This window comes from Anser cygnoides, chromosome 2 (assembly GCF_040182565.1).
Source record: "Anser cygnoides isolate HZ-2024a breed goose chromosome 2, Taihu_goose_T2T_genome, whole genome shotgun sequence".
NCBI lineage: Eukaryota > Metazoa > Chordata > Aves > Anseriformes > Anatidae > Anser > Anser cygnoides.
Window position 1 is genome coordinate 109,399,159 of NC_089874.1, and position 14,854 is coordinate 109,414,012.

General features: G+C 36.6%; 1 protein-coding gene across 5 annotated transcripts in view; it reads right to left on the reverse strand.

Annotated features, from left to right (window-relative positions):
- The window catches only part of ANKRD12 (ankyrin repeat domain 12), a 42,222-nt gene that overhangs the window by 18,883 nt on the left and 8,485 nt on the right, over positions 1 to 14,854 (reverse strand). For all 5 annotated transcript variants that reach the window (XM_013179371.3, XM_066992761.1, XM_013179369.3 and 2 more), the window contains 4 exons: positions 6,565 to 6,711; positions 5,098 to 5,298; positions 1,680 to 1,822; positions 839 to 986 (listed from right to left, as the gene is read on the reverse strand). In XM_013179371.3, coding sequence (XP_013034825.3) covers positions 839 to 986; positions 1,680 to 1,822; positions 5,098 to 5,298; positions 6,565 to 6,607 — 535 coding nt within the window. In that variant the 5' untranslated portion in view covers positions 6,608 to 6,711. The remainder of the gene's footprint in view (positions 1 to 838; positions 987 to 1,679; positions 1,823 to 5,097; positions 5,299 to 6,564; positions 6,712 to 14,854) is intronic.

Here is a 14,854-nt window from a genome sequence, read left to right on the forward strand (position 1 = left end):
ACCAAATAAGAATCAACAGAAGAGAAAAGGAAAACAATGAAGCAGTTTCAATGCATTAGAAATTTTAAAGAAGAAGAAAAATACATTCTGCTGCAAAATGCCCCCTCATTTCCAGTAGCATTCTCTGTAGACCAAATGCCAGTAAGCAATGGTTAAGAAATACATCTTGCCAGGAAGCTTCTCAGCTGCTTTGTATTCTACACAGTACCAATAAAATAGAACCTTGAAGTCCCTAATATTTTCTGTATTATCTTCAGCATCCAGAATATATTACTAGTTCATGCTATCAATTTTTCACTCCCTCCCCCCCCCCATCTCTAGTATGTACATGCCATCCTCCTCCTGTCTTTATCTCTAATCACTCTTTGCAGATTGTCTGTGCCCTGCCTTTACCCTTTTCCTATAAAACAGTTGCTGCTTCTCTCTTCCTTCTCCTTAAAACTCTTAGATTACAATTCTTCCACTGAGGATATGAAATGACTTCGGGGGATGTTTTTCCCCAAGGGGACCTCTCAGGAACCTCTTTGTATTGTAGTAAATATGATATTTTCTCTATATTTTTTCTCTGAAAAAAACAGCATTCTGAGGTAGGGTTGATTTGGAGGGTGGAAAGGGATTAATGAAGAGAGATGGGAGATAAGAAAAAAATTTTTGGAGAAATCAATTCAATAGAAAAATTTGAAAATCAGTTCTATAACTTAAAGTGGAAAACAACCTTAAAAATTGCACTTGCTACTTAGAGCAATTCTTCCTAGCTAACACTATGCAAAATATTAAAAACAACTATCTTCAGATGAATTGATGCACTTTAAGTATGCAGTGAAATGTCTACTTTTACCTGAGCAACTGTCCTCATCATCAGAGATAGGCACTTCTCTTTTCAATAGCATTTCCAACTCTTCAGTTTCAGCGACATCAACAGGTCTCTCCCCGTGCTTATTGGCTTGAAATGGATTTCCACCATGTCGAAGCAACAACTTCACAATCTACAGCATTAAATAAAAGAACTTTTAGGTTTTCCACAACATTAATTTACCAGCATAAAAATCTTCCATTGGACAAAAAAGGCAGATAATGTGGCACATAATTCCAAACTCCTATCTATGAAGTTGATACCACAAAGCAAGACTTCAGCAATTAAAACGTAAAATCCAAGCATGCAATATGCTTGTTAAAAGAGCTTATGGGGGAGACTAAAGAAAGTTGTCTGTGATGACACAGATACAGTATCATCATAAAGAAAAGCAATATTAACATTTTTCTCTCTGTTCTGGCATCTCTTTGTACAATTAACCTGGTTCCTCACCTACCAAGCTCTCTAATCCTGTCCTTATATTTTATAATATAAATATTATACGAGAGAGAGAGTTTGGAGACATTTTCTTATTGAGAATTCTATAGAGTGAAGTCTTAAAATTCATTAAAATGTGTATTTATTAAAAAGAAATGTGAAATTTAAAATATTTAAGAAGCAGATACTAGTACAAGACATCTTGCAATAGCATTAGAGTGAAGAGCAAGATGAAATAAAGCGAAACAAAAAAATTTAAGATGTCCCCAAAACAGCAGAAGCAGAATTATAAAACCCTTTGAGACCAATCTGGACAGTTAGGATTTGTTGTAATGACTGAGTATTACAAACAACTTAGATACTTCCCCTGCTCTCACAGCACACTCACATTTCTATGCCCACTACTAGCAGAATCATGAAGCGGAGTATCATCATCCAAGCCCTGCGTGTTCACGTCAGCTCCTGCTGCTATCAGGACTTTAGCAACATCATAGTAACCAACATTGCAAGCTTCATGCAGTGGTGTCCAACCTATAAGAAAGAGCGGTCAATGTAAGTTTGAAAGGTCAAAGGCGGTGGTTTTTTTTTGGTTTGGTTTTCTCCTGTGCTATCAATCTATGGCCTTGAAACATTTCAATATACATTCAAACACTGGTTCAGAGGAAGGTAATGCCATCCGTTTAAGGAACACATGCTTTACCAGCCCTGGCCTTCACAGCAATAAGTTACAAATTTCACCATGATTACACTGAACAGAGAAATTAATAATCAAATAAACGAAAAACCTGGCATAAAATCCCCAGACTAAATATGTTAGAAATTCTTTTACTACTACATATTTGATTGCATTATTAGGTATATATGAATAACACCATTATATATAGAAACAGATTACCCATCATACTATTGGGAAATGTGGAAATTGCCACAACCGGTGTACATTTAGAGTCATTGAACATGTACGAAGTATCACTAATAACATTCAGCAACTATTAGTCAAGATAGCAAGCTGTTAACAAATACCGGCAGGGAACTTCCTCCACATATTTCTTAGAATATTAGTCCTTCTTAGCAATTTTGATTTCACATTGATAATCTTAAGTTCATTGCTCATTTGTTTGCAGCAGAGCCTCAAGTGAAGATGATGACAAACCCAAACCCACACGTATTACATTTCACACCTCAATCTCCTCTTCCTAACTTGATGCATCCCATTTCATAGCTACCCTGAACTTCCAGGCTATTTTTGATGACTTTCCAAAGACCAGCTCTGGAAAGAGATTCAACTTCTGTCTTAAATAACTGGTGCAAGTCTGGAAGAGTTTACTCAGTAGTACTCCACATTTCATAAGCAATGGTCTTGTATCTCTATTCAGAAACCCATGATTTATCCAATACTTCACCTAGGAAATTCCTCATCTTCATCTCTTACTGAACTTCTGACATTCCACTTGTTTAAAAAATAAAAAAAAAATGACAGCAGCAGCAAAAAAAAACCCCACAAAAACAACAAAAAAACCACCATAACTTCTAGCTTACTCTGTAGCAAAACACTTCCTATTCTTTGTAAATTAATTTTTTTTCTCCCATCATCACGTGGGTCATTCACTTCCCGCACTGCCTTGCTACCACCTTCTTCTTTCCATTTTCTTGTCATCTGCCCCTTTCCCAGTCACCCACAGTGAAAACACTATTCTGCTCCCAGCCCTTTGATCCCTGCCTTCTTCCCCCTAACAATGACATACTTAATTTTCTCTGTAATTCATTCTTCCCTGTGTTTTACTGCTTTGCCTTTCTATCCTATCAAAACGTCCAGCCTGCCAACACTAGTCCTGGCTTGCTCTCAACATCTGTTTCCTTTACTCTTGTTCTCACACAGCAGTATTGTTCTGGCAGATACCCCACGAGCAGGGTTACTTCCTCCATTACTAATTCATTTTATCCTCCTTTAGTTCTGCCAGCTTCTTAGCTAAAAAACTCTAATTCTCTGAACTTCATTGCATCCTAAATTCATACTTTTTGTCCAATCATGACTCACTTCTCAAATCCTCCCCCTCTTCTTGACTTCTTCCTTTGCACAGCATTTTGAAGCTCAGCCACCTCTGCTTCTCACTTTGGATTACCAATGGAAATTATCTCATTTGATCCCAAACACCTCGTCCAGAGTTCTGAATGAGGCCTTTAATGACTTGCTCCCAATCGATTCCTGAAACCAGCTCTCAACCGTTCTCCTCATATTTCCATCCACCTTTAAAACCAGTTAAGTATCTGTACTGGGTCTGCCTGGGATGAAGTTAAAAAGTTAACTTCTTTCATAGCAGCCCAAATGGTGCTCTGCCTTCCATTTGTGGGTAAACTGTGTTGATAACACACCAGCATTTTGGCTACTGATGAGCAGTGCTTGAAGTGTCAAGGTCTTCTCCCTCTCTCCCCGCTTCACCCCCAAGTAAGCAGGCTGGGAGTGGGCAAAACCAAAACCAACTACCAAAATTAGTATTAATCTAGCAAGCCTGTATGACAAAGCATAAGCTACATCTGTCTGCTTTAGGCATACTAGGTATCCCAGTAAGACAATATACATTACAGTGCTACCTCACATAGCCTACAATCCCATCATCAGTTATGCTATAATTGTGCAAAGTTCAGCAAGCATGTGCAGGCCCTGGCCGCAGCTGAAATCTCCGGTTGTTAACATGCCATACAAATGGAATCAAGTGCACTCGCAGCAGGTTTGCAGAAGACACCAAGCTGACTGGTACAGTCGATACAGCAGAAGGAAGGGCTGACATCCAAAGGGACCTGGACAGGCTTGACAAGTAGGCCCATGCAAACCTAGCAAGGTTCAACAAGTCCAAGTGCAAGGTGCTGCACCTGGGTCAGGGCAATCCTAGAGATGAGCACAGACGGAGAGAAGAACTCACTGACAGCAGCCCCGCAGAGAAGGACTTGGGGGTTCTGGTGGACAAAAAGCCTGACATGAGCCAGCAGAGTGTGCCTGCAGCCCAGAAGGCCAACTGCATCCTGGGCTGCATCACCAGAGGAGTGGCCAGCAGGTGGAGGAAGGTGATTGTCTCCCTCTTCTCTGCCCCTGTGAGGCCCCACCTGGAGTCCTGCATCCAGGTTTGGGGCCCCCAGCACAAGAAGGATGTGGGGCTGTTAGCGCAGGTCCAGAGGAGGGCCACAAAGATGATCAGAGGGCTGGAGCACCTCTCCTATGAAGAAAGGCTGAGAGAGCTGGGGGTGTTCAGCCTGGAGAAGGCTCTGGGATGACCTCACTGCAGCCTTTCAATACTTTAAATGGGCTTATAAAAAAGATGGAGAGTAACTTTTTGCTCAGGCAGAAATGACATGACAAGGGGGAATGGCTTTAAACCAAAGAGGGAAGATTTAGATTAGAGGTTAGGAGGAACTTCTTCACTCAGAGGGTGGTGAGGCCCTGGCACAGGCTGCCCAGAGAAGCTGTGGATGCCCCATCCCTGGAGGTGCTCAAGGCCAGGCTGGATGGGGCTTTGGGCAGCCTGGTCTGGTGGGAGGTGTCCCTGCCCATGGCAGGGGGGTTGGAACCGGGTGGTGTTTAAGGTCCCTTCCAACCCAACTCATTCTGTGATATGATTCTATGACATAAGATATCATGTACTAGTGTCTAAACCCAACCATTGCTAACAGGAAAAAAACATTTGAAAACCTCCAATTAATTTTAAGTTACATTTTTTCATTTACATATAGCATGAAGTGAACTTAAACCTGTTAACAACTTCAGTATTAATTTTGAATTCATACAGTTAAGCAAGTATGTATCAACTTACCTGCAAAATCTTTTACATTCACATTTGCACCTAAACTGATTAGTTCTTTAACTTGTTTAACGTCCCCTCTAATTGCCGCCATATGTAAAGGAGTTTCCCCCCGTTCATTTCTTTTGTTAACTTTGTCTTTTTGTCTTGAAGAGGAACTTGGAGTTTTCTTCTGTGCTGGTGTTGTTTGTAAGGAATGATTTAAGTTGGAATCTACAAAATAAATTTTTAAATGGTCATTACAAGTTACGTAACAGTATTTTTACTTCATTATAATGCTTGTATTCAAAGATGATAATTATCAGTGAATAATTAAATAAAGGAGGTGTTTGACACTTCACATGTATCAACACAACGCCTATTTGCAACATAAAAATGGTGTTTTACAAAGTCTTACTATTTTTAAAATAGTTTTCAAGAACGGACAAATTCTATCCGAACTACAAAGTTGACATACTCTGGCATAAATTGTTCTTACACAAGACAAAGCATCGCCATGCAGATTAGTCTCTACCCTGCTTCTCCCTTCCTCTGGTATATTTCACCTATATTTTTAGTGCAACGACAGTTTAAGGAATTACTAGCTGTGTGTTGTACCCTGCACCTCCTTAGCTGTGCCAACACAACTATTTTGGGGCGTGGGGAGGTGGGTAGTAAACTAAAGTTTCCTCAGAGAATTTTCAACAACAAAAAAAACAACTTTAATAACACATGACAGGGAGCTACGGACTATCAGTCTGGTTATTTTCACCTTCATGATTCCTTAGGTTTAATTTCTCAAAGAACACACGCCCACGAGACAGAGACTCCAGTGTTTTTATATGTGAGGTAGACTTTCCCAGCATGAGAGAATAAAGAATATCTCTTTTTTCTCCTAAATTATTTGAGAGTCTGATGAGGTTTTTAAAAAGATACTTCATCTTGCCATGAAATTGTCTTGCCTTTCTCTACACAGATTTAGCTTTAAACACAGCAGGACGCCACTAACCAACACCAAATTCTTAAAGAAATGCAGACATTCACTTTTAAAAATGCAGATTTTATAAAAAACACATTTTTACAAACAAAACCACATTTGTAAAAACTAGATTTTTTAAAAATACAGCTGGAACAAGGATAGTTTGAAGTTCTGAGTTAAAAACAAGGTATCTCCCATTAAAGCAAGTCCCTCCCCCTTTAAATCCTAATAAGTTGATTCATTTTCCTACTAAATGAAAATCCCACTCCAAAAGAGAGACAATGAAACAGTACTTAAACTCCATAAAAAAAAGTAGCATTTCAGTTTAAATAAGTGCATGGAACAGTGTCTGTGAGGTTAAAAAAAAAAAAAAAGGGTTTTACCAGAATTATTAATAATTCAAAAGTCTCAAGTCTTTCAATAAAAATCCAGGAGTGTTGAAAAACAGCAGTTCAGAATATTCTGATGGGGACAGAATTAAATACGCAGGAAGAAGAAAACTGTTAGCTATGTAAGATCACCTGGACTGTTGTCTCTGGCTGTCATCTGCATGAGAAGGGCCATCTGCTTGCGCTCTGACAGAGGATAACCAAAAAGAATGCTAACTGGTGCTGATTTCTTGTTTGCAGCATCCTTCTTCGCTTTCTTTTTCTCCGGACCTTCCTTCTCTGGAAAAATTAACATTATAAGACTCAAATTGCTATTCTACTATAACCTTTTTCTAGAAATAAAACCATCTTTTCAAGGTACGTGAACTGGTGATTGATGACAGAAGATAAACAGAAATTGCATCTCTAATTTGCTGCATTTGCATTAATTTTGGTTACCTTTTTTAATTATATTAGGCTAAAAGCTACCAAGTTGAAGTACTCAGAGCTGTAAGAAGGAGCACTAAAAATTCTGAAAGATAGAAAACCTGTTTCACATTGCAGTAAGACTCACAATTTCAAACCTTGAAGAAACAAGTTAGATCCTTAAAAAATGTTTTAAGATCAGCTAGTTCCTTTCAGCCTCTAATACAAATTTGAGACTCTTCTCTCAAGACCTCATGTTAAAAATTAGGAAAAGACTTGTTAATACTGATGTTTGTTAGATAATCGAATACAAGATCTCTTCTCTTATTCTGTTACTTCACCTTAAAAGCAATTTCTTCTTCAAAATTCATACCCTTCCAAAACTTAGACCTATTTAATATATTTTACATATATAATTTCTTTTATCAATATTTAATGAAGATATTTGATACTCCACGTCCAAATTTGGAGCCAGGAGCTAAAATTATATATCTGAATAAACAGGTAATTCCTAAAGCTATCTCAGTACTTAAAATTCTCACAGATCTCAAGATCAGTTAAATGCGCTCTGAAATCAGATAACTTTTTAATATATTAAAAACTTTCAAAACAAATATTTTATTTGTGTGACTTGGAAACTTTGTTTGATCTATATCGTCCATCCTTTTCAAACATTCTTCCTTCATTTTTTCTGTACCAATATTTCCTAAACCAAACACAAGCATTTACCTTGAATTATAGCAGAAAATAACTGATTTGTGATATAGTGACTAAATTGCTTTTGACTGGACCAATCTTTAATGATCTCAGTATCAGACAAGTATAAACTTCCAATGCATCATATTTCTTTTGCTACTACTGTTTTCCATATACCTCCCTACCTTGTAACTGTATTTTCTGGAGCTGTAATAGTTTGCATTTATGTACAGTGAAGACCATTCACTTCCTGTAATTATCTCGCCTTTCCAGAAAATTGGTCTTTTTTTTGTCTGAGAAAGTTCTTGTCAAATTTAGCATTTTCTATTTCATAAGGAGCTTAATATTACATGCTAGATATGTAATGTCTACCTTTTTCTTCAGCCCCTAAGGTTACTGCTTGAAAGTAAACATACTTGGTTATTTGGAATTAAAATTTTTGAAAGCAGTAAAAAAAAAAAAAAAAATCTAATTGATAATATCAGAAAGGAACAGCCTGTAGAGTATTCTAAAATAGACTCAACAGAAAGAATATCTCAAAATTCTGAGCAAATACTACATATCTCTTGGTTCCCTTCCCTAGAAGCCCAGGGTCATTATGAGCTTCTCCTGTTCATTCTGCTGCACTCTCTCCTTTTGGTAGATTCCCTGCCTTCCACGTTCCTGACATACCTTGAAACAGTCAGACATTACTCTGCACCCTACAGCCATGGGGAACCCCAATTCACCCTCCAGACTAGACTACTGAGCACAGAGATAAGGGAAGGATTCAAGGAGGAAGGACATCTATTGGCTGCTCTCTCCTCTGTGACTGGATGATGTGCTAAGCCATAAACTCTGTTTTATGTTGTTGCTTGAGATCTAAAATTTACAATCAAGAATATGTAATAAGAGAAAGGGGAAAAAAATGTTGGACTGATGAACTGGGTTTGACTCTATGAAAATGCTAAAACTTGGTCAGGGATTGGTAGTTAGTAAAATAAGCTTGGTTGCCACACTGATGACTTTAGTTCTTTGCGTAGCACCTTCTTGCATCTTACCCTTACTGTAATCAATTATCATCTGATAAGGCACTGTTCATCCAGTTTTAGTTAATATTGGGGGACATATTAAAAAACATGGAAAGTGCAGTTAAGGTACAGTTGGAGGGGATGAGATGGATTTTATTTCATCACTGTCCCTGTGATTATATTGATCTTCCGGTTTCCTTTCCTACATCTCAACCTCAAAGCACCTGTAAGATAAAAGCTTCATTAAAAGTCTGCTATCTGCAAAAGATGAAAATCTCAAAAGACTCCACTGAGGCAAACTTCACTTCGCTGCAAACTTTCTGCAGAGAAGCAAAAATTAATAAAAATTACAAGTAAGAAGCTTAAGTCCCACTGAGGTTCCTAAGCATGTTCCATTCCACATTTCATTAATCCCCAAACTGACCTTTTTTCTCTTTTGATATTCTCTACTTGTTCCCAGCCCTCTCTCTGGGCCCCTCCTTGTTTCATTCATTTCCTCTTAACTCATTTTCTGCCTTCCTAGCCCTCTCTAAATCTCATCTTCTAGGTTTGATTACATGCAAAGGCTCCAGTAGTGCCACGTAAACAGTGCACGTTTTCAATCCCATACTGACCAAGTAAGAAATATACGCTTTTACAGACTAAACAATTATAAGTAAGATTATTTTAAGAATGGAAAGGAGCAGACGTATATATAAAACCTACAAATTTATCCATGTTTAAAAAGGAAACAAGGAGATCCCTTTTACATATGTAATTGTTGAGATTTTTCTGAACTGCATGCATCTCACACTTCTGAACATCCAAAAATACATACGATATCTAAATCAAGCCTGCTCCCCTGTTTGTAGAAAGTCTTTAGAAGTCTGTAGAAAGGAAAACTTAAAGAAAACCTACAATGAAATTGTACTTTCAACTTTTCACTGCGATTATGCTGTTCTCTCTCCGAGGAGAGCATACTCTGTAGCCTTCATCGACTAATTTAGTATTTCCAACAAAACAACATATTTCAGTTCGTGTGGCATGATTTACTGGTTTCTTAGCTTATGCTATTTACCACTTATGATTCTTTTTCAGAAAAAACAAACAAAACACAAACAAACAAAACAAACACACATTCATTTGCATTCTGAATCATTCATAACAATTTTATTACTATATTCAGCTTGGGAAAACAATACATCCAAATGATAGTGTGGGTTTTGTTTGTTTGTTTACAATTAGGTATATTTTTCCAGGTATCTTTATGCTTTTATTTTTTTAAAAATCATTTTATTAGAAATACCTATTAAGCATATGAGTGAAATTTAATCATGTATCATGTTTAGTGTTGTGAAACAACACCAAAGTCCTACCCAATATTCCAAAGCTTTTCACTGGTGCAATAGTGTTTACAAAGCATTTCTAGATCTTACCGATAGCTCTCACCAAGTTGATGTTAGACTACAAATGGATTTTCAGAAACTCTGAACAGTTCTATATATAAAATGAGTACGATCAACAACAAAGCAAAAAAAGGTGTCTTGGGACTACAGCAGGTGTACCCAATAATCCATTTACTGGAGCACATCCTGGAAGAAGCTAGTAATTTCTCCCCAACTCCAGTTCTCACGCATATGCTCTAGATTTAAAACTAGAGGATTAAAAAAAAAAAAAAGACTACTTTTTTGATCCAAGAAGAACAACTCTACAAATGCTGATAAAGACATTATACGAAGCCACAGAAAAATCTTATAAATGATCGGGAACTCCCATTGTGTTTATTGTGCAATAGATTATTTGTTTTCACTGTTCCAAGACTATCATCACACTATACTTCATTTAGCAGGAAAAAGACTAACTTAACAATCTAAAGCCTTGACTATTTAATTATTCTTTATCTCGTGTTAAACAAAAACTTTTCACAGCCATGTTCTTGATGTCCATACAATTTGAACAGTAATAACTTCCTTAATATAGAGATAATATCAGTTTAAGAAATTAAGGTCATAAAAAATTTCACTTATAAAATTGACTGTTGAAGTCCATTTTTTTAAAGTGTGGGTTTTTTTTTTAGTTTTGAATATTTTCTGTTTTCAATGTCTATGAAGTGCCAATATCTTCTTTCATATTCACTTTCTTGTCACCTTTTGATATTCTTCAGCAGTTAGGACATCAGGGAATTTCTTATGTGTTATTAACTAAAATCCAAACTCTTCAAATGGATCCATGTTTGATTATCTTTATTAAATAGCCTTCATAATATGCAACTAAGTCTATCTGGACAACATTCCTTGTAATATTTTCCTTTTGCAATGTAAGTTTTCCACATAACACTTAAGAAAAAGTTTTAAAATAGTCAAGTTATGTGAAACAGTGCTATAAGTGCATTTAAGCACTTTTTTGGGGGTATAAATTCATGAAATTCACTCACACTTCTAAAACATACTGGCAGCAAAAACATCATCAGCAATTATTTTAGGAGAATGTACGCATTACAGATAATGTCCCAAGACAACTGAAAATGTACCTGTAGTTTTGGATTTGGATGAGTTACAAACAATGGATCAACTTATTTCTAAGTGGTTTAGAAAAATAAGATAGTAAATAAAATAGCACATGGATTTCTCAAAACAAGTCATGCCAAGCTAACAGAGTATACCATTTTGTAAATAACCACTTTGGTGGATAAAGGAAATAAAGCAAAAAGAGCAAATGCCAACTTCAGGGCTTGTTTTAATTCTACTTTCACATCAAACTCCTGTCAGCGCAAATTATAAGGAATAACTGCACTAAGAAATAGGACCATATGAAGCTAAAATATAAGCTGCTTGACATAAAATAAATGTGTCTACAGAAGCTAAATCATTAAGGGATATAGACCAAGAGACTAATATTCTTATTACTGGCAACAGTAGAAGACAGGTCATGGTGATCAAATCTGCAGATGAAGTTAAAAGAACAAGAGTAACTCAGATTCGTGTGATCGTGATGATCTGACAAGTTATTTTAAAGAGAAACACATCATGATTGACTGCTGCTTCCTACACTCAGTTAAAGAGAAAGACTAGAACGTGATGCAGGGAACTCGCAGTGTACTGTACACTTTAGAGAAATTAAGGTATTGTCGTGATGCTTAATTAATTAAGTTAATGGCAGATATTTACTTAAACTTATATACACATGCACACAAACACATCTACTTTCCTGTCTCTGGCTCATACAATAGGTAAAGAAACTTGTAACGGATGAACAGCTGAAATCCAGCAAGTAGTACCACAGTTGTCCAAACAGTCCTTTTAGCAGCCCCACTAACCTGTCTGCAGGAAGCACACGTATACGCACTGTGTTAGGATGAGGTACACATGGAACAGTCTTCTCTGGGTATCTATTAAATGCTAGAAGAAATGACTATGCTATGCTTGGACTACGTTAAAGGCAGTTATTGTTGAGGTATGAAAACAAAACCAAGACATTACTACAAACAGAAAATCTGGAGGACATTATTTCCAAGGAAAGTGATAAATTGCTGTGTAATTCTAACTCTTACTCTTCTTTGTGAATAATCAACTACGTAACGATTAAAAAAATGCCTGTGCTTAAAATGCCTATACTTCACAATGAAAAGATTTTTCCAATCTGCAGTTACATTTGATTATATAGAGAAACACAAATTTGTTTCTTCAGATTAATAAGGTGGAGCAAGCAAACTTGTCCTTTAAAGTCGCAGCACTTGCCTATTGTGTTCTCACTCTGATAACCAAATAAATGGATTATTTAAGAATAACAAAATCAATTAAATTACTGAAATTTAAATAACAGAATCACAGAATCACAGAATCATCTAGGTTGGAAGAGACCTCCAAGACCACCCAGTCCAACCTCTGACCTAACACCTCCACTAAACCATAATAACGCTATTTAAGTACTCTAAATAAGTGGTCTTTCATGCAAATGGTGATTTTGGATTGGAAAACTTCAAATCAGAGAACTTATTTAAAAAAAAGTTATGAAAAATGTTTCTTCTTCCACCATCAATTCCACCAGTCTTACGCAAAGCTTTTACGTAAAATTCTCCATAAGGTTATGGGAAATTAACTTCAATAAAGGTTAAAGCTACACTGCAATGAAATTTGACACACACACAAATACATAGCATTAGCTTTTTGTGGTTGCTCTTGATCACAGAATGGGGATGTTGTAACAGAGAATTCAGCTTAGGATAAGCATTCAAACAAGGACGGCACACGCAAGACAGATCTGCTCAAACAAATAATAGCAATATAATAGACACACACCTGCACAATAAAAGAAAGTAAGAATAGGATTCTGTTGATTAAAATTTGGCATGTAGTGCCATTCCAGGTGCTGTAGCTGTCCCATAACAGATCTCCCACAGCTCATGTTATAAGTCATCTCTGTGCAGATTTAGCTACCACAGGCATCTCAGCTGGCATTGCATGCCAACACTTAGTCAACAGGATTTGGTCCTAGCCAGTATGAAATTATTAAGAAAGGAACCTACAAGCTAGATATGAAAATATTTTTCATTAATTTAATGCACCAGATTCTTAGGCAAAAGCTAATAAAATTAATTTAAATGCAAATCTAAATAAACAGCAGGACTAAGTATTGTTCTAGACTCTTACAGGACACTACAAATGCAGTTTGTTTTCAGACTTCCCAAAACTGACTGGACGTAACATTTACTTTATACACAGTTTAGCAGGAATTAATTTTTTAAAATACATTTCCAAATGAAGTCAACATCCTTTTGGATGTCCATGTTTATTATCACTTGTTTCTTGACAATACCTGAATCAAAAAAAAACAACAAAACACCAAACACAAAACCAAAAACCATACCACAACAAACCAAAAATACCAGGAAGAGGAAGCAACAGGTGGAATTTAGGGGTAGGGAGAGAAGCTGAAGCTGGTGAGAGAAAACATGACACAGGAGGCAGTATTTCAATCCAAAGGAGAGAAACTGGATAAAAATTAGTATGTCAAATAAAGGTGATTAAAAAAAATAAAGAAAAAAAAGACAAAATCTTAGTTTATGTATGGATATTCTAGAAGTAGAACTGAGACAAGTCCAACAAAGTAGTGCTCTAAAAATAAGATATTCCCATTTTTCCAGTAACTCATTTACCTTCCTAAATAGGATGGAACCCCATTATCATGGGGTTTCTATCATCAGCTAGCAACCCTATCATGTATCTTGGAGATAAACCATTTATTATGAACAGTTGTTCATTAAATTAGAACTTTTACCCTAGATTTACTTTTCATGGCACTCCTTGATTTTTGTTCACCCAGAGACATTTTTAGAAGATGCCAAGTCTTCAAAAACATTTGGAAAGCAAACTCAATGGTATTTTATCGATTACAGATAAACTATTTAGCAAACTAGTGAGAACATTTTTATTATACTTAACTCTGAAAAAATATATTGAAGTCAATTAAAAGTAAAACAAGGAAAGGATAAAATACATCCTGGAACTATAATGGACAGGGTGAAGAATGCAGTAGTTCCACGATTTTTCTAAACTTTTCTTATGAATTGTGTACACAACCTCTGATCATCTTCCCTAGACTACTTCTACACATTTTCAGCATGCACCAGAAGAAAACTGAAGAGAATTTCCCACCCCACCCCAGTACTACTAGATACCAAGAAGCATTTCATCACCTCTTCTTGCTTCTGTGTCTGGTTACTCTGTCATCTCCAAAAACTTACTTTCTTCCTTCCGAAATAATATTTGCCATTCTCTGTACTTAGCTGGCAAGGAGACACTTCTGTCAGAGGTAACAGTTCAGTAGCTTGGCAGCAATGTAAGTGGTTAATGCTCACTGGTCTAATCCAGTTGGTTAGGTACAGAATCAGCACAACAAGAACTGTTCTTTGTTGTTTTTTATTTGGTTTTGACCCAGTCTCTATGGCCTTTGGAAAGCCTAGGTACCCAGTTCCTCATCTGTGAAACAGGATAGTTATCTTGCCTTCCTTCCTCAGCAGTAACGCACACAGAAGTTTGCAACACGTCAACAATGAATCAGACAACAAGCACTAATGTTTGCTACACAATAATTAAGAGTTATGTGCCTTCTATTTTCTGTAAAGTATTTCTTGCCTCTACTTGAACTGTTTCCATCATCCCTCTGCTACAACTTACAACAAAAAGATTTTGTTGTGTATGCACTGCACTGTCTGTGCTTGTCTAGACAGCTAGAGTAATCCACCTTGTTTGTGGCAACTGTGACAATAGATGCTAGAGCAAGAGAAATGCAGAATTTTACATTACCTTACAAGATGTTGTGACAATGAATTA